Here is a 20,881-nt window from a genome sequence, read left to right as displayed (position 1 = left end):
AATATATTTATAATTTTATTCCATTCTAAAATAAATAAGTTGTATATTTAATTATTTTTTTTTATAAATATTTTAGGGTAAAATACAAGTCCTTAAAAAAAAATTTATTTAAAAAAAACGGTAAAACCATAAGAATATATTGTATAAATATTTTTTAAACATATTTTTATTTGTATCTATAATAAATAATTATTTTAAATACATATTTATATATCTTATAAAATTCACTGATAAATATGATATAACGTTCTAACGGATATACAACGATTAGAGTTCGACAAATTTGAATCATCGTTAGCGTATTCAGAATTATGCTCGTTCAATAGAGTATAATATATAATTAATTCGGGAGTGTCCATGATAAATCCATTGTCCGAGAATTTTCCACCTATTTTTAATATATTTTTATACGATGTTTTATCGCGGTTAAATATTTGGTTGCATTGAGGGCTTTTAACGATTTCAAGCCACACATAAAATGCCGGATTTTGAGTCGATATATGTATAGTAAATTTATTTTTGACTTTGCTAACTTTGACGATCTTAAAATTATATCAATATAATAAAAAAAATTAAATAAGTTATACCGATATTTTTGGATCATTTAATTTCCAAGTTTTAGGATAATTTAAAAACAATCTTTGTTGACTGAGTATTCCTGGTTTTCCTGGATTGTAAATATATGCGTGAAAGTAAAACTGGCTGAGATTTAAATAATCACGAAAATCACCCAAGTTTTGATTTAAAACGACCTGGCTCCCAAATTTCACCTTATAATTTGAATTAATAAAATATACTTAATATTAAAATAAAACAGATACATCAATAACACTTTTATTAGCCGAATTCGGACATGCTAAGGTATCGTCGGCAGATACAACCGATATTTATTTTTTCTAAATAAATAATGCATAGGCAGTGAGCTCGACTTAATTTTTATTATAACTGTGCCGATCCATATATATTTCACCTATTCATTATTTCACAATATAGGTTCAAAACAAAACCGATCCCATATTTATAATGATTTTTTATCATCACCCTTTGAACCAAATATAATTTTAAAAAATCTATATTTTACAATTATGATTAAATTTTTTTTTTTAAATATTAAATTCATTATTCCTCCAACTGAAAATAAGTTCCGTAGCAAAATTGTCATATCTTTTGTGAAAATTTTTCATTGCCATATTAAAAATATTCCTTTTTTTCAAGTATAAATAATAAAATGGGCAAGTTATTATTTTAAAAAAATTTCGAATCGTTTTATTTGTATAAATATAAAATCTTTTGAAATATAATAATGTAAAATAATAACAAAAAACAATCGGATCGGGTTTTTGCAGGTATCGACCCGATCCGATATTTTTCAAAACGTTAAATATTGGTACTGATGCGATATTTGTCAGCACAGTCCTAATTTTTATTCAGAAAAGCAGCCTGGCACCAATTTTTCATTTCACGATTTTGATATGTCATATTTTTAAAATACTTTTAAAAGTTATACTTATTTCTATTTTTTAAATCTAAAAATCCCTATTTAGAACTAAAAAAAGAAGGAAAAACAATTTTATTATAATAATTTTAATAAATATTAAACTATTTTTATAAAATTTTTCATAATATCAGCAATAACATTTTTTTCTTCTATTCAAAGCAATTTATTTTTTAAATCATGGGGTAAGTTATTTTTTTAACAAGATATTAAGTTATTTATAGTATATTTGAGACAAAACAACTAGAAGAAAGTTAAAATTTGAACTAAGGTGAAATATTTTATGCAACGTTTACAAATTTTTATCGAATGAGAATATTAGTTTTTTACAGGTAATAAGGTAGGGGTTAGGATTTTAGTATAATAAAAAAAAGTTTATACTCCAGATAATGATATATTCTTTTGATAGGCTATTGTCAAATTTTGAACGTTCCTAAGCGTTACATAAAGATTATATTTATCTTTAGGGGGTTCGTCGTCACATATGACTGTGTAAACTATCTTAATTTCGTCAATATTTTGGTTGGAGTCAAAATTCTGACTAATCATCTCCTTTTGAGTCACGTTTTCAAAATGAATGGTAAGCAGAATGTGCGAAAAAAATGATTTTGCGAAATGATGTAATATTTTGCTTTTTCCTCCATATTCTAAAATATTTAAAATAATGGTCTATTTATATAATTATCCACTAACGCTATTTTCATACACTTATATTAAACTCTAAGATGTGTTAATTATTCTATATATTGATAAATTTAAAAATACGTGTGCATGTGAGGTCATCTTTGCTCATTTTTTCACACTGCGTATAAAAGGCTATATCCGCATCTTTTAAAACAGCTGATTTATATTTTTGCCGTTTGTATAATCAAAGAAAATTACAGATTTTATGTACTAAATATTAATTAGTTTGATATTTAATAAGGTATTCAGAAATAATATACTTAATAAATTGAAACATACATGAATTATTTTTATACGATAATTTTACATTTACTGATTAAAAATTCCAAAAATTAAGAATAATGCCAGTTTCAAACAGCGGTTTCTGAAAATTTTCTTAAATTTTAATGCAGCGTTTAAAAAGCTGTGTTAATTTGGTTGCCAGCTTTTAAAATTGCAGACTTTTCGAGCGTTTTAAATGCAGATTTAAAAAATGAGTCGGGAAAAGCTATAATACTAAACCACTATTTTAATATATAAGCAAAAACTAAAGGATAACCTATTGATGACCAAGTAGGCGCTACCCAAACATCATTTAATTGCCAATACAATGCTCCCATATTAAGACCTAACCCTGTTTCGTCTAAATCTCTATTCCTCCTGTAAAATTCAGTTTGTGTTTTAATAGCCGTAGCTTGATTGATCTATAAAAGATGAAAATTGCGTTTGGGTTATGTAGATACTGAATTGATAAGAATTGCAATTAAAGAATGTTGTTAAAATGTCTATTTTAAAAATCATATTTTCTTATTTCAAGGTTTAAAAACTTTTAAGCTTTAAAATTTTAAGAAAACTAATGATAGTTTTAAAAATTTTAAGAATATGTTTTAGCCATATGACTATTTTTCCCAAAAAGATTTATATTTTGTTTTTTAATTAATTTTTTTGAAGTTAACTTAAATTAAAATTAGCTTTTTGAAATAAATTCATAATATATATTATGATATATAACTTGGGAGAGATACGTAAATTTATCAAAATAATCCGAAGATTTGCTATCATCGATGACTCTGTTGTCTTTAATCGTATAATTGGGATTCCTAAAGTGTATCAAAATTTGGTCAAGCATCTGGAAATTTCCAAAAGAGTGATGTTGCCTAAAATATAATTTTTTTAAATAAAATATTTAAAAACAATTCATTTTTAATGATTTAGTTTATCCAAACATATTTCCCCTAACTGATATGGTTAATTTTTATAAGTTACAATAATTCATGTTTTTTTCTCATATACTTAATGCTAATTTTTAAAATTGATTTTAAGATTTAGATCTACATGTTTTATAAAAACAAAAGTGAAATGCATATTTCTTTAAAAAAAATTAATCCAATCCTTCATACCTATAGTTGGCAAAATCACTTCCAAAAGTTAAATCTTTTGATGGATTTTTCGTTACTGCTAATAAAGATGAATAAGAAGGCCAAGCCTGATACCCGTATTCTGAGACAAATCTAGCTTTAGGATACACATTCCAATTCCATAAATCACCAGTATAACTGTAATGATGAACTTTAAAAAATAATAAATTAAAATGATTCTATGACCACAACAACTTTAAATTGTAAATTTAAATCCTTACTTTAATCAAAACAAAATATTAAAATTATATTTTTTAAATGTAAGAAAATATTAACTATCTCCAAAGCGTAAGTCTCCGGGGTTTGATGACACGCTATTATTGATGGAGGATGTCTCCAAGTCACCATTGGAAGGAGAAGATAACACTTGTGGAAATTGATTTTCGGTATCATGCCCGAAATCCATTATGGATTTGCATGTTTCGTACACAGTTTTGTAATACAAATTTTTATAATCCTCGATTAAGGCGGACATTGGTCTATTATAAAGGGGGAACCTTTGAGAAATTAACATATATGTAATCGGTACCAAATATATATAACACTTGTAAAGAATACATTACCAAGATATTTAGAATTATTAATTATATCATAAAAGAGACCAACTTGATTGTAATTTGATTAAGATTGAAAAATTTTTTCTTTCTACTTAAACAGGCAGTAATAAAAATTTAATGGTAAATTACAATAAAATGTGTACCTTTTGGGGTGTGGTTACTGAATATAACCTTTTTATAATTAAAAGATGTTTAAATGTCTTTGATAAACTTTATAATTAAATTAAACAATATAAAATTCTATAACTACAAAACACCACAAGGAGACGGATGCATATATATATATATATATATAGCCAATTTTAGAAAATTAAAGCCACATAGCGCTTAATTTAAAGCATTTTTCTTTTTTCAAAATGTATTTTAAATGGGTCGTATTTTTCACATATTATTTCTAAAAGTACTTAGTAGGGCCACATTTAATTTGATTTAAATTTTGATTGTATTTTTTTTAAATATAATTTAGAATGTTTTCAAATTTAAATGTAGTAAAAAATCCAATTTATTAAATGTCAAAATTTTCATTTATTGTAAAAAGTCGCATATTGCAGATTAATTAGGAGATCTAAAAATTAAAATGATATATATAAATATTTTTAGTTATACCAGCCACTAGTCAAAGCTTGTTCATTTTCGTTGTTAGCGCTCCAAACTACCACACATGGGTGATGTTGCAATCTACCAGCCTAAAAGTAGTAACATCATAATTAATGACGAAGAGAATGAAGAAATCACAAAAATTCTGATCTTATGTAATTTAATTAATAAAATTTTTAAAAAATTTAATCTATAATAATAAACTAACCTAATTAATTTACAAATTGTTATATCTTTTATCTCCAGATTTCTAAGTCACATAATGTACTTTTACTGTAAGTGAAGTGGAATAATATTTAATTAAAACTTCGATATTATAATAAAAATATTTCTCAAAGTCATGATACATTTTAATTACCTGAAAAGAAATCTCGTTCTTGACGCTTAGCAAAAATTCTGGATCGGCTGGGTACAAGGCCACGGCAAACATGGCATCTTGCCATATCATTATACCCAATCGGTCAGCTAGCTCATAAAAATAGTCCGATTCGTATACGCCTTGATAGGCATAAAATAAAATATTTATTTCATTCATTTCTTATGCCCGATGATTAAAAATTAATATAAAACTATTTTTTAAGACTAACTATAAAAAAGATTCAAAAAAAAATTAAGGATTAAATCGGAATGACATAAATTTTAATTGGATAAACGAATACAGCGAATTTAAAAAATCGGCTCTAGATCAAATTTAAAAAATACAGGTCATGCCGGGCTTGGGTCTAAGAAATCAAATTCGAATCTTATTAATGCATTTTCTTTAGAATTTAATTTAAATGTATTTAATCGTTTTTTTGTTTACCTCCACCCCATATTCTCAACATATTCATGTTAGCATCTTTTACCAAGGTTAACAAATGGTGAATGTATTCCTTAGTAATTGCAGATTTTATCAAGGATGCCGGAATCCAATTGGAACCCTTACAATATATAGGTCTGCCATTTACCTCAAAGTAAAAAGTCTTACCTATTTATTTTAAAAATAATAAAGAAATAAATAATATTTTTAATATAGATAAAGCTGTGCAAATATTCGTACGTTAAATTATAAACACCTCAAAATATTTGGAATAATTACAAAGATAGTTTTAAAATTTTGAGTTAGATTTATTTAGTGAAAAAAAAATATTTAAGCTTTCGAGACTTTTATTACAGGGATGTGAGAACCCTTCGACAAAGGTCCGGGATCAGAGATAAAATTTTAAAAATGAGTTCGAATTAAGGTATAAAAATTATTGACTCAATATTAATAAAATAATACAATTAATTTTATTTTTTATTCCTTTCCTATAATTTATTAGCCAAAAATTTTTAAATTAGTTTTCGTGAAATCTGAAATGTATTTCAAAAATCACAATTGCTCGTATATTAAATTTAAATTGAATATTTAGAAAAATTTATTTTATGGATTGTATGTTTTTGTGCAATTTATTTCTATTACAAGCCTTTTAAATTAATTTATAATAAATTTTACCTAAGGAGACAAAAAACTAAATATTTTGAAAAATGACTACTAAAAATTTTTTGTTAATTTTTTATGAATTAATTAATTTATAAAATTTATCATTTTAAAATTTTTTTTTTCGATATTAAACTGAGCCCTCAACTTTCTAACAACCCTGCTATATTATGTTCCTCAGCATGTATTATTTAAAATTAAAAGTTTAAATTATTCTGAAATAAGGCTATCTGCCCTTAGAGACCTATTTACGGACTCGAAGGATAGATTTTATATTTATAAGTGGATGAGTCACTTTCTAATTCATTTATGAAAGAGATTTTCAGTTTATATCATTTTTTTAATTTCAAAATCTAGGTAGAATGTTTTTTAAAATAATTTGATTGATTGTTTATTTATACATTCTTTTAAAAAATAATATAAAAGAATGTATATTTCAGCTAAAATATTTCTATAAATTTTAATTTAATTCTTATTAAATTTTTCAGAGACCTGCAGAGGTACCATTTGCATATCCCAGCCATGATTTTTTTTAAAAAAATGAATTATCGGCCTCGCCCGGATCTTTTTTTAAAATAAATTATCAGCCTGGCCCGGTCCAGGTTTTATATTTTCAGGCCCGGCCCACCTGAATTTTTTTTTAAATATATTCTATTTATTTTTAATTTTTAAAGATAATAATGGCGATTTAAAATATTATGTTTTAAAATTTACTGCCCGGCCGGGTTGTTTTTTAAAAAATATACGGTCCTGTCCGGGGGGTCAGGTCAAGTCTCTGAAATTTTTCTTTCTTTAAACCCGTTACTAGTTTTATTAAAATTATCCGGGCCGTGCAAATGATACCCCTGCAGGTCTTTATATATATAGTAATCCTAATCCGCACCAGACCTTGGCCCATATTAAAAAACAATAAAAATCAGCAGATGCTTATGAATGCTCTGCATTTTTAGTAGCTATAAGGTATAAACTTGTGGCTGACCAATCGGCCCGATCCTGTATAAATAGGATTTACCCTAGACATTAACAAATAGCTGGTTTATCATTTTTTTTCAAACTTAGCCAATCGATTTTTGATAAACTCCATTTAATCATTATATTATAATAAACGATGTATATACTATAATATCAAAAACATACCCTGGGATGCATCCTTGTTATTAACCGCCTTTTGAACCAATTTAAGATTACGAAAACCTATGTCTTTAATTTGGATTTGAAAAGGTTTATCGTCGGGGAAATAAGTGACAATCACGGGATACAAGGGCTGAGAGCCATGCCCATTTGGCCACCAAAGTGATATTTGTTCCTTCCGATTGATTATATAATAAACAAAAATAAAATGGTGGATCAAAATAGGGGCATGATTGATTGTTATTTTAAAAAAGATATTCAATTGATTTAAAAAATTAAAAATCTGGTTTGCAAGATGATATATATTATTAATGCTGAGTTTCTTTTTAAGAAAAAGTAATTTTTTTCAAAAATGTGATGTAATGTTACTTACTGTTTGTTATGTATTGAATTGTTTAATTTGTTATTTTTGTATTTATGAGAGGTAGTTCTGGTGTTCGTATTTTATATTGTACTTTTATTACAGTTTTACCTAATAGTCGTATAAGTTCCTGTATAACTTTTAAGTTTTAGAATGCAATTTGTTAATCCAGGACGATTAAATTTATTTTTCCAATATTTCGTTTATTATGCCACCCCAGCTTCAGTATCTAATTCCATTCTGATATCGCTGTTGTTTATTTTGATATCCACCCGAATTTCGGGATTATATTCATTTGTTGTATTATTTAAAAAATTCACTATTTCTTTTCTACAGACTATAGTAATGTGCCTATTTGTTGCATTTATAACTAGTAGCATTCTTGGAAAGACAATTTTCCTTTCTATGGTTTCCGCAGCAGGAGTGGCAGGGATTTGGTTTTTTATAACACGTATTATAATTATTATTATATGATTTTGATTGTTTATCATTATCATTATTAACTTTTTAAATTATTTTTATATTAACATGTTTCTCTTCTAACTGATCAATTTTAGTTTCATCATTTTGTATTCTTTATAGTCAGTAGCTATTTGAGCCTTATTCATGTCTATATCATCTTCGGATAATAATCTTTGTAAAAATTTTAGAATGTTTTTATTCCGAATAAGAATTTATCTCTTAATGCAGTATTCAAAAATTCCCCAATTACAATTCGTTGCTAATTTTCAAAGATTTTTCCTCATTTTTTTGATTATATTCATAAAAATTATATCTCTCTACAATTATATTACCAATTATCAGGTTCGTATCCTGTCGACTGCACCATTCTTGGAATGTAATGTTAAGAAGTGATTCTTGAAATATAATGTTAAAAATAATTCATGAAATATCTTTTTATTTTATTCGTTATCATATCCCTTTTCTTTTACAATTCAAATTCATATAATAAATATAATAATGAAATTAAACATTTTACAAAAATAATAAAATAAACAATTCAATATATAACACTTATTTTCAGGTCCGTGAAGTTGGCCCCACAATTTTTAATTTTCAATGGTTTATCAGTTGGTGTGATTAGTACCCGATTTGTACCGTTTTCAGTTCGATTTGTACCATCACCGTTTTTGAGATATTCAAAGAACATAATGGGGGGCCAACTTCACGACAGCCCCCCAACTTTTGAACTTAAAAATAAAAAGTGAATAGGTCGATAAAGAATGATTTGTACCGTTTTCAGTTCGATTTGTACCATCACCGTTTTCCACCTATTGACCGTTGAAAATATGGCGCCAAAAATAAACACTCAAAATTTTTTTTGGTAGAGAATTTTTTTCTCTTCCTAATGATGCCTCAAATTAAGTTTTATCTTCATTATTTATTTCGGAAAACCTTATATTATAGCGTGAAGTTAGCCCCCCCCCCGATATTCAAAATTTGAGATTTTTCAAATTTATAAAACGGGATTGATTTATACCCGATTTGTACCGTTTCAAACTCGATTTGTACTATTACCGTTTTCCAGCTATTGACCGTTAAAGATATGACGCCAAAAATAAAAAACACTCAACATTTACTTTTTTTTAATTTTTTAACGTACAACGGTAGAGAATTTTTTTCTCTTCCTAATGATGCCTCAAATTAAGCTTTATCTTTATTATTTATTTCGGAAATCAAATTTTAAACCTTATATTATAGCGTGAAGTTAGCCCCCCCCGATATTCAAAATTTGAGATTTCCAAATTTTTAAAACGGGATTGATTTGTACCCGATTTGTACCGTTTCAAACTCGATTTGTACTATTACCGTTTTCCAGCTATTGACCGTTAAAGATATGGCGCCAAAAATAAAAAACACTCATTCCGAAATAAATAATGAAGATAAAGCTTAATTTGAGGCATCATTAGGAAGAGAAAAAAATTCTCTACCGTTGTACGTTAAAAACTTTTTTAAAAAATAAATTTTGAGTGTTTTTTATTTTTGGCGCCATATTTTTAACGATCAATAGCTGGAAAACGGTAATAGTACAAATCGAGTTTGAAACGGTACAAATCGGGTACAAATCAATCCCGTTTTAAAAATTTGAAAAATCTCAAATTTTGAATATCGGGGGGGGGGCTAACTTCACGCTATAATATAAGGTTTAAAATTTGATTGCATCATTAAGAAGAGAAAAAAATTCTCTACCGTTGTACGTTAAAAAACTTTAAAAAAATTTTTTTGAATGTTTTTTATTTTTGGCGCCATATTTTCAACGGTCAATAGCTGGAAAACGGTTATGGTACAAATCGTACTGAAAACGGTACAAATCATTCTCTATCGACCTATTCAATTTTTATTTTAAGTTCAAAAGTTTGGGGGCTGTCGTGAAGTTGCCCCCCCCCCATTTTGTTCTTTGAATATCTCAAAAACGGTGATGGTACAAATCGAACTGAAAACGGTACAAATCGGGTACTAATCACACCAACTGATAAACCATTGAAAATCAAAAATTGTGGGGCCAACTTCACGGACCTCTTATTTTCTCGTTATTTTTAAAATTCTATGGATATAGTGTGATTTATTATCCCATATACCATATATACATAGGCATAGCCAAAATTTTGCTAAGGGGCACCATTAGGTGGGGATTTCCCTAATTTTTATATCATATATTATGCCCATTACAGTAAAAATAATTTATTTAATTACCCGGTTCAATAGAAACTTTAGAACGCATTCGGGAACATTGCAGCTGTAATTTTGGTTGACATCCGTCAAATTAGGCATACTTATTTGAACTTTAACATTATTTGGAGTGGTTAAATCAGGAGCCATAAAAAATCTTATATACACCATTATCTCCCATGCCTCATCTAGCGTAAACAAGTTAATAAATAAAATAGTAAAAGATTAAGATTGACAAGATTATAGAGGGGAAAAAAGAGGCAGGTTTCATAGTTTTTTAGAGATGCCTATAACAAGAAAACTAGATTTTCAAAACGCCAACATCTAGAGAATCAGCATTAAAAAATTTTTAAAATACTTATTTAAATAGTAATTTAATCGGAGTTTGAAAAAAAAAATAGATTTTAAAAAAAAATATTTTGAGGAATCACAAAATTATTTTTTGAAAGATCAAAATATTTTTTTAAAATATTTGTTATTTCATGAAAGATATTTTATGCAAGATTCTATAATGAATAGCGAATATTTCGTATAAGATATTATGTGCAATTAGATAACGCGGTATTATACATTAGTCAATTTTATATTTACATATGATGCAATGTAAAAAAAAATTATATCACTAAATAGATACTTAATAAAATAAATAATTGAATATCGTTGTAGTATCACATAAGACTCCATATGCGCCCCTCCCCCCCAATAAAGCACAAGTGAGTTCCAAAACAAAATATAATATTTACTTTTTCTTCAGTAATAGTTTTAAAAATTTTCGAATTCAATTTTTTTTATGTGGTAAATTATTTATCGATAATTTTTTAATTACATAATATTTAAAAAAATTATTTCCTGATTCTATTAAATAATAGGAATATTAAGTATTTTAAATATTATTTTAATTTGGGTTAAAAAAAATATAAAAAAAATAATTAAATTTTGGTTTGATTAGAAAATGTGTCTCACCTGACTATATACGAAGCTTTTTACAAATAAAACGTAAATTGCATACAAATTTTATATTTTTTAAAATAGGGGTCTGCGAAGGTGTGTCGTTTTTAATGCCATTAATTATAAAATAATATCCTTTTGGTCAGACTATTTTTTTTAAAGATTGTCTGCTTTATTTATAATAGGATACAAAAATACATTATGCATTCTTAGTCTTGTTTCAGTCACCATTCCCCCAAAACCTGTTTCCACAAAATTTACCATGTTTTTTAAATGGGTATATTTATTATTAAGAAGAAAATAACAGGATTCGTTGGAATATTTATTAAAATTTATCTTGGTGATATTATTATATAAATAAATAATATAGTAAACTTTATACTTGCATAATTTGTGTAAATATAGACATCCTGCATAAATACTGAGTCGTAATACATAATTCCGATATTTTTCCTTATATCAAAAAAATAAATTTTAAAAAAATTAATTATATTTTTAAAAATCAGATTTTTAGGTTACGATTAAATCTTTAAATATAATATTTTTTAATTGCTAGATAATATCATACTAAATAAAGTAGTTTTAAAATTGTATGCCAGAAAATATAAGAGAACAAAGGATAATATAATAAGTTTAAAAATGTAAGATTTGAAACATCCTTGTTAACTGCGTGGATCTAATTTTTTCACCGGTATTATTTCTCTAATTCATTTTTTTTTTAAATTAAATGGCCAGTGGGGTTTGGGAACTTAAAAATACTTATTAACCCTTTTATGTAGAATCTTTTAATTCAATAAAAATATATTTAATATAGGGATGTACCGATATTTTATATCGGATCGGATCGGGCCGATATTTCGCTCATTTTAAAATATCGGTTATCGGCAAATATTATAAAATTTTCCGATCCGATATAAAATGGCGCTTTTAACAAAATTTAAAAAAAATTATATCTAAAAAACCATTTATTTTTATAAATAAAATCGAAATACATTTTTATGTTTAATTTTTTTAATAGAAATAATTAGTTAATAAACATTCTGCAATATAGTTATTTTTTTTCGCATTCTGTTTAAAAAAGTGTTCATTAATCTCTTCAGTATCTGTTTTTAGTGATGCTAGTGATATTAACAGTCCCCATCACCGCCGACATATCTCTGATATAAAAAGAAATCTTCGATATATTAATTTTAAATATTAATTTCAAATTTCATAATATATTTTTTTATTACTAATTATGTAAATAGATTAATGTTATTACTTATTATATAAATAATAGCAATTGAATTGAATATAAACTACTGACCATTATAATATATTTAAATGACATATGTTATGTTATAGTAAAATTATAGATGTTGTACTAATAAAAAGTATATTAAAAATTAAAACCGGTATCTTTGCAGAATACAAAATTAGATATGATATCGGATCGGTTATCGGCCGATATCAATTTAATATCTAAAATATCGGATCGGATCGGCCTCCAAAAAGTGGTATCGGTACACCCCTAATTTAATAATTAACTCTAGAACCAAATACACCCTCCCCCATCCCATCCCCCGCTTAAATTCGCTTTACAGGTCTTGCAAGCTGTAAATTTTGTTAATTTCCGGTTTTTGTAAAAATAGTATCATATTAGACATAGGGATTTATCCATCATGAAAATTTATTTGAAATATTTTGAGAATGGTAAAAAAAATTTAAAAAATTATTTTAAAAAAATCATAAGAGAAAATATGGAATTTACAAAAGATGTCCACTTTTTTAATGTAACCCCTTGTTTATATTTCACATGATTTCGAAAGAATATTTAAAAAATTTTACTTATTCTTAGATAATTTTTAAATCGTAAAATATGTTTTAAATACGTATGTTGTCCCTTTAATATAGATCATTTAACAATTTTGTCATTTCGTTGATTTCTTATCAGGTCAATTCAGCGAAACTTTTATCACGAAACACTATCCAGAATGTTGTTTATCGCAAGGAATTTTATAGCGAAGGTAATATCGGGAAACATTTATAGCGAAGAGAATATCACCTTAACCCTTTAGAGCGAATACATTTAAGCATAACTGTTAGCGATCCCTTTATAGAGAATTTTCTAACGTGAATGTATTTGCGCGAAGTCATTATAGAGAACTACCGGAAGCAATAAATATATTGCGTATGCATTTATTTAAAGGAAAACAAAATATTCAAGATTAATTTACCGACCAAAGTTCCTTAAATCATAAGCGCGCAATATTTAAGAATCTTTTGTTACTTATTGTCTATTAAGTAGGCTAACCTTTATCTGATGTGATAAAAATAAATTAGCCAATTTCTTTCTGGTTTCTTCTCACTAGTGGTTATAAGTAAGGATGGACATTTTGGTTCAGGTTTTTACCTCAATAAATCCCCCCCCCCAACATAAATTTTAAACAAGTGCTTTGGGCAAAAAAGTAAATTTTAACAAATATTCTAAAATGCTAAAATTTTTCCCAATCAAAAAAAAATAGTGAAAAAAGATTTTTCTAAATTGTTATGTATATAATAAAAAGGAATCTCATTTTTTAAAAAATATTTCACTAGGATATAGTTGTTCCTTTATCGAAACCCAGAGATAAAACCTGAAATTTAAATTATATATAACGTCTAATTTTTAATATATCTTTAAAAAAGTTTCATGGAGATTTATTACACATTTTTTATGTGCCTCCCAATTATTATTATTATTACATTGTGCAAATCGATATAACTGTTAAATTCGAAGTTTTAAATAAGAGAGAAATTCATTCCCATTCCCATTCCAAATTTAATTTAATAATTGAGGAGATCATTAATTGAGCATAGCAAATTAATTTATTAAAATATCTGTTTAATCAATAATCTTTATAAAATAAATAAAACAAAGAATCATAAAAGTAATAAAAAAACTAGTAAAAATATCAGACCTGCAGAAGTACCATTTGCACGGCCCGGCTCGGATTTTTAAAATATATTACACTTATTCTTAATTTTTATTGCTAATGGCGATTTAAAATATTCGGTTCTAAAATATACGGCCCGGCCCGGGTATTTTTTAAAAGAAATTTTAGGCCCGGGTATTTTTTTTTTAAAAAAATTTGGGCCCGGCCCGAGTATATTTATAAAAATTAAAATACGGCCTGAAGATCTCTGAAAAATAAAAAGTAAAAATGATAAAACTTTTCTTCTTCTTTTAAATACTCACTTAAACACTAAAATTTAAATACTATCAATAATAATTTCATATAATTGTCATTTAATATGTTTACAAATTAAACATTTCATAACCTTTGTAATATTGAAATTCAATTTAATTATTTTCAAACTTTTCTTATTTTTTAATCCACGTCTTTAACAACAACTTTCTGATATAATAGTAACTCTAATTCAAGATTTTGACATCTCCTTTGTCTTCCCGACGTATTTCAATAAATAAAAATAACTGCAAAGTTATAATTAATCAAAAAAAAATATATTCTACTGGATATGATAAATTTGTAATTGTCTATGACGAGAGAATTAGGAAAATGATGGATAGTTTTTGATAATTTCACATATTTCGTTAATATAAACTGTTTTTCTATGTGATTCAAAATACGTGGTTGTTTGGTTCAACTTGAATGAAAGTATTTTTAGGAAAAATAACACTAAACGCTTCTATTCAATTTGTAAGCAATTTCACTCATTTTTTTAAAAAAAATGGAATTATAAAATGTTCTAGATTAAAAAAATTAAGATGTTCCAATATCGGAAGCCGAGTAAAAACGGCTTAAATGTTAAGTATGAAATCCTCCGTAATAGAATATACATCTATTTGAACTCCGTGTTCGGTGAATTACGCATTTCGTGAGATTAAGTGAAGGTAGTTCCATTGAAATTAAATTATTTCCATAGTATTATTCAAAACGTCAACTAAATTTAATTAATTAACGATTGAATTTTTGGAATTATTATCTATTTCTTTATTATCTTTTATCTTACCATTTTTTTGTAAGTCGTCGACATTTAAATATTTTTTGGTCAAGGCATCTGTAAAGTTTACCTTTGAGGCATCTTTATCGGTGGAACAAATAATTTTTAAAAGCCAAGATCTCCTAATTTTTGTTTAATAAAACAGTTTATAAGACTCCGAAACAAAGTCAAAAGATGGCAAACTATTTATATATTTATGACATAGGGAATGACACCAGCCAGACATATAAAAATATTTTTAAAAGAATTTTGGGAATTAAATCAAAAATGTCAATTTTTAAATAATACTAAATTAATTATTTATTTATCTTTACTATTTTGATATTTTAAATATAAAGCTTTAATAAGGCCCATATCAAAATATTATATTATAACCCCATACCCATATAGCTCAGTTTTAGAGATCTAGAGCTATTTTTAACATTTATTTACTAAATCTTATTTATTGCCCATGTTTAAGATATTAAAAAAGGTTGTAACCCCTCCCCCTTCTTCCATGCTGATATATGTTTTTAAAAATTTGATTAGCAATGTGGCGGTGATTAACAAAACAGTCGAAAGATATTTTTATTTTGATATTCATGTCAAGAGATATTATGTTATAATTTTTATCTATAATTTTTATCCCCCTAAAAACATAAAGATGAGTAACAATGTAAACACATCCTTACTAGCTTCATTTGATACTCATATGGAAATATTATGAAAATTTTTATTTATCAAAATCATCTTTTGAGAATTCAGTAAAAATTACTTTTAATTTAATTCTGGAAAAAAAATAATAAATGTACTAACCTACATATATTGTAATTAAACATTATATACTGTCTTAAGCTTCAGAATTAGTGTTTGCCAAAGTTTGGTAAACTTCGTGCTTAAGGCTGCTTCTTAACAATAGATTCATATTCCTATCAAATTTTTTGAAAATATAACTAATATTTTAACTAAGTAAAAAGAAAAGATAAAAAATATCTATAAAGATTGTAAAATCATAAGATTCAAAAATGTTTTGAATTAGGGAAATTCCTCATTAAACTTAGATGTAATTTATTTTTAAATCGCTATTCAAAATTCAATAAAGACAGTTTAATGAGTAATGTTCTAGTTTTTATTTAGCCTACTCTATTTTTTGTTAGTGACTGGCAAAACTAACTAATGAATTTATAAATATTAAGTAGTCATCAGACAGAAACTCAGAATTTCGCCAGTAAAGATCAAGATTTACTAATGAACTCATGATTAATATAATAATAAAGCCTGAGTTCCTTGTGCACAATTCTTATAAAATTAGACTTCAAAGAAAAGTATTGGACAGGGTTGCAAAAAAATTATATTCTAATGATAAATTTTATAAATCAAATCTAAATTCATTAATCATATATAAATTTATTAAGGTTAAAAGAAAATTAAAAACTTTATTTGAATCAATCGTGCACCTATTTATTTTAAAATATTATTCAATTCATATGATTATAAAAATAAATGTTTTAAAATAAATTAGTCATATTAGATTATCGCAATTGCTATGATATGATATCTTCAATGACTTCGCTCTAAAATTTTTGCGATTATTGATTTGTGATAAAAGTTTGTTGTTATATTCATTTTAAGGTTTCTTGATAAGGGTATCGTTATAAAAAAATTGTGATATTGTCATTTGTGAGAACTTATGATCAGACTCAAAGATAAAATAAAAATTTGAGACAGGAAAAATATACTAAAAATTTAGATAAAAAATTTTAAGCCAGGCTGATAAAAAAATTCAGAGCTCTAGTAGGCAATAAAAATATAAATGGGCCAGGTTTATTTTTTAAACAATGTATGGGCAAGCTTGTGGGATAAATAAAACCTGCCTATTGCAGACCTCACATCTTACATTTCAATAAATATTGATATCACTAAATTGTCAACATTTCTAGCAATAGATATCATATGAAAGAAATTAACCATGCCAAATTAACAAGTTTTGCAGTAAGTTTTATTTTAATTAATTATTATTATAATCACAATAAATTTTATTAGATATATAATTTAGCTTTTTAATTTTCATTAAATATATTTATTTCAATTTGAGGTTTTAACAAAATTTCAAAAAATAATAAATAATTATTTATAAATGTACCATATTCCAATATCAGGAATAGCTGGTCCCCAATCCCAACTAAAACTACATTGTTCTTTTCTAAGAAGATTAACATGGCATTCACCATTTTGATTAGGTGGAGGACATAGGGGTGGAATTGGTGTATTATTGTATTTATTTAGTGCTAGATTTTTACCTTGTATGACTGAAGAATTAAAATGAAGAGTTAAGTTAAATTCAACCATGCCATCCATAAATTCTTGCTATATATATTTATTAAATAATTGAGATAATTCAATTACTATCTTGGTGCTTATATCAAAATAATGTGTAAAGAACATATTATTAGATTCTCCAATGAACACATCATTTATATAAAAATTTGCAAAAGTATCAATGCCTTCGGCCTTTAATGCAGCATATTTATAATCATTGTTACCTTTTTTTATTTTTTAAAAATTATAAGCATAAAATTATTATACCCTTGATTATTTTAGCAAAATACCAATCCCTATGGGAATAATTTCTATATTTCATATCATTAAAATCATGTAATGGATCATCTAAGATATTATTTGTCCAAATGTTTGAATATAAACTTCCAGGAATTATTGCATTAATGGTAGTAATATATTGAGGATCATATAATTTCCATTTTCCTGCTAGATTGTCATAGGTGACAGTCAAGATTGAATCAAGCGAAATGATAAAAATTAAAAAAAAGTGGTTCATTTTTTAAAAATATATATCATCTGTGCTTCAATGACAAATATTCCTCAAAGAAAGGGAATAAAATATTTTATAATCTATAATTATTATGTTTGAAAAATAACAGTTATTATTTAAGTATATTAATGTATTGCTTTATTATATATATAGGCGGTTTTATTCCTTTATTAGAATATTTCGTATAGTTTATAAAATAAAATATAAGACGTTAATTTGTAAAAAAAAATAATAAATATTGAAAATAAAAAATAGTTATAAAAAAAATTAATTCAAAAAAAATGAATTCAAAAAAAAATGAATTCAAAAAAAATGAATTGATTAATTACAATTTTCGCTTCCCTTTTATAGGGAAGCAATAATCATCACAAATAAATAATTAAATCCCATCATCATAATGACTTCACAATAATTCACTTTTATAAATCTAAAAATAAAATGTTAACGCGATTAAACTAAAACATAAAATTATAAAAATAACAATGACTCACCAATTTAACTAAAACATAAAATTATAAAAATAAAAATGACTCATCAAACGCAATACATACTGACTTTACCAAAAATCAAATTTCACAAATCAGTCTCCCAATAATGACACCTCCCCCCTTTAACCAATCCTTGAGACCCCAATCTCTTTGATCACCCCTAGGAATTCTTCTGTTATTGTTGTAAGTGGACACCTTTGACCATCGATTATTCGAACATATGTCCATAATTATTATTCCTCCATCGTCTTCTTCTAAGAGTAACTACAACCTTAAAATCCTTTTAATTTATTTCATTACTAAAAAAAAATTTCGGACTCCCACTTTTGCACACACGCTGAAAAGACTCCATCACTCCAATAAGCTGCAAATATTCATCCACCTCTAACCTTAGATTGTTCTGCTCTAGAGTACCCCCTGTTATTTTTACATCATGGTATAATAAAACACTCCCTCCAATCCCTGAAAAACTACCGCTCTCGTCCGTTGAAACATAGGTGCCGATACGCTCAACCCAAACAGCAACCTTCTAAAAGCAAAGCCCCTTTGGCGTTGTTATGGTCAACAACCTCTGCCTCTCCTTTTTTACCCGTAATTGCAAATACGCGTTCGAAAAATCCACTTTCTAAAAATATCTGCTTCCTTTTAAACTGGCCAATATCTCCTCTATCCTGGGTAACGGATACTTCACCTCCACCACACATGGATTCAACGTTACCCGGAAATTGCATACAACCTCACACTCACATTGGCCTTCTTTACGAGTACCAAAGGCGTCGCCCATTCGCTGTATTCAACCGGATTCACGATACCCTCCTTTACCCAACGATCCAACTCCTTCCCTACCTCCTGCCATCATTCAAAAGGTACTCTACGAACAGCACAAAATTTTGGTATGCATCCATCCTTCATCCGAATCTCCACTTCATAATCCTTTAGACAACCCAACTCCTCCCCAAAGATTTCTCCATACCTCTCCACTAACTTCTCCACCTCCTTTTGGACATCTTTTACTCCCACAAATTTTCCACAACTCCCTGTTCTACAAAATTCTCACTCCTCTCACTAACCAGCGGCCTCAATACTCCATATCTACTGTCTTGGATATTTGCTATTTCTCCATCTACATAAATCGGACCTCTCCCCAACATATATTCCCTCCCATTTCCTTCACTTTCCTCCCAAAACACGGATCTTCCCTCGTCTACTTCAATATTATCTCGGCCCTCCATCCATTCCAAATTTCCTCCGAACATTCTCTCCTCCTCCTCCTCTCGGACCATATTTATCAAGTCTTCCCGAATATCTTCTTCGATCGCCACAAATACTCCCCAAAATCCATACTCCGGCCCCACACTTGTAATCCCATCCCATCACCGGCTCAACGTCTCGGTTAATTATCCATAAGTCCAACATTTTACATCCTTCTCTCCCTACATCCCCAATATGCACTCTTCCCATCATCTCCATCTCCGATCCATCAAACTGCCTCACTTGCATAACGTCTCTAATTATTTTACTTTCGGCCAAAGTCTTCTAAAATCCTCATATCCTATCAGCGAAATAGCTGCTACGGTATCAAATAACATAGATACCATCTTTCCGTTGATATCGAACCATACCCTCGGACTCGGCAGATACGATAACTCCCTTTGAACCTCCTGCTGCAACATTTTAACTATCAACTCTTTCTTGCCTCCTCTTAACCCCACCATCATCATTTTACTCTCCTTCCCATCATATAGTCAATATCACAATCTCTGGCCCAATGTCCCTTTTCTCGGCACTTGAAACATGTCATCTCCTCTTCAATATCCTTTCCTCCTTTCCCAGCTATCTCCGTCATACTCCTCATATTCACGGCCCCCGAAGTCTCTCCTCTCTATGGAAAACCTGCCCTTGTTTCTACCTTTCCCACTCGGCAATCTTTTAACACATGTCCAAATCTTCCACAACCCGCGCAACGTATTCTCTCTGCTCTGCCCGTACAATATGTCGAAATATGTCCCATCTCCCCACACGCAAAACATTTGACATCTCTACAATTCACCGCAATATGACCCATCTCCCCACATTTATAACATCTGACCCTCTGTCCCCCACTGCTGAACGGCCTTGGCATGTCCTGACGTCCATGGTAAACGTCCAAATGTCTGTCATTATACTCTCGTTCTTTAACCGGTCAATTTTTCATTATTGACCCAACCCTTCATTATTTCTTGAACCGGTAACCACGTCACTCTCCCCAATCTATCATCCTCTCCATTATGCCCTTCTACCAAAAACGATTTCCCACGAATC

The 20,881-nt window shown here is 27.5% G+C and overlaps 1 protein-coding gene across 3 annotated transcripts; it reads right to left on the bottom strand.

Annotated features, from left to right (window-relative positions):
• Positions 1–70: 70 nt before the first annotated feature.
• Positions 71–18,121, bottom strand: LOC135930375 (beta-mannosidase-like). Of its 3 annotated transcripts, XM_065467164.1 has the most exons (16): positions 17,849–18,121; positions 17,669–17,805; positions 17,406–17,629; positions 11,682–11,752; positions 10,376–10,539; positions 7,327–7,495; positions 5,533–5,697; positions 5,089–5,228; positions 4,740–4,819; positions 3,853–4,073; positions 3,559–3,727; positions 3,171–3,315; positions 2,718–2,862; positions 1,877–2,142; positions 588–770; positions 71–542 (listed from the first exon to the last, which is right to left on the bottom strand). In XM_065467164.1, the coding sequence occupies exons 1-16, from the start codon at positions 18,096–18,098 to the stop codon at positions 225–227; spliced, it is 2,847 nt and encodes a 948-aa protein (XP_065323236.1). In that variant the 5' UTR covers positions 18,099–18,121; the 3' UTR covers positions 71–224. The 3 variants fall into 3 exon arrangements, with proteins under 3 accessions (XP_065323236.1, XP_065323237.1, XP_065323238.1); XM_065467166.1 differs by lacking the exons at positions 71–542; positions 1,877–2,142 and having other exon boundaries at positions 594–770; positions 17,849–18,120; XM_065467165.1 differs by lacking the exons at positions 11,682–11,752; positions 17,669–17,805; positions 17,849–18,121 and having other exon boundaries at positions 74–542; positions 17,406–17,623.
• Between the last annotated feature and the right edge of the window lie 2,760 nt (positions 18,122–20,881).

This window comes from Gordionus sp. m RMFG-2023, chromosome 5, assembly GCF_954871325.1.
Source record: "Gordionus sp. m RMFG-2023 chromosome 5, tfGorSpeb1-WG-v2, whole genome shotgun sequence".
NCBI classification, from domain to species: Eukaryota; Metazoa; Nematomorpha; class Gordioida; order Chordodea; family Parachordodidae; genus Gordionus; species Gordionus sp. m RMFG-2023.
This window is presented reverse-complemented; position numbering and strand designations above follow the sequence as displayed.

What these genes read in the sequence shown, in the direction of transcription:
- LOC135930375 (XM_065467164.1), bottom strand. Translation starts at nt 18,098, where the DNA reads ATGAACCACTTTTTTTTAATTTTTATCATTTCGCTTGATTCAATCTTG. An exon ending in AGTGATTTTGCCAACTATAG is followed by an intron (nt 3,316 to 3,558) that starts GTATGAAGGATT and finishes ATTATATTTTAG; the next exon opens with GCAACATCACTCTTTTGGAA. An exon ending in TAAATGATCCAAAAATATCG is followed by an intron (nt 543 to 587) that starts GTATAACTTATT and finishes TATAATTTTAAG; the next exon opens with ATCGTCAAAGTTAGCAAAGT.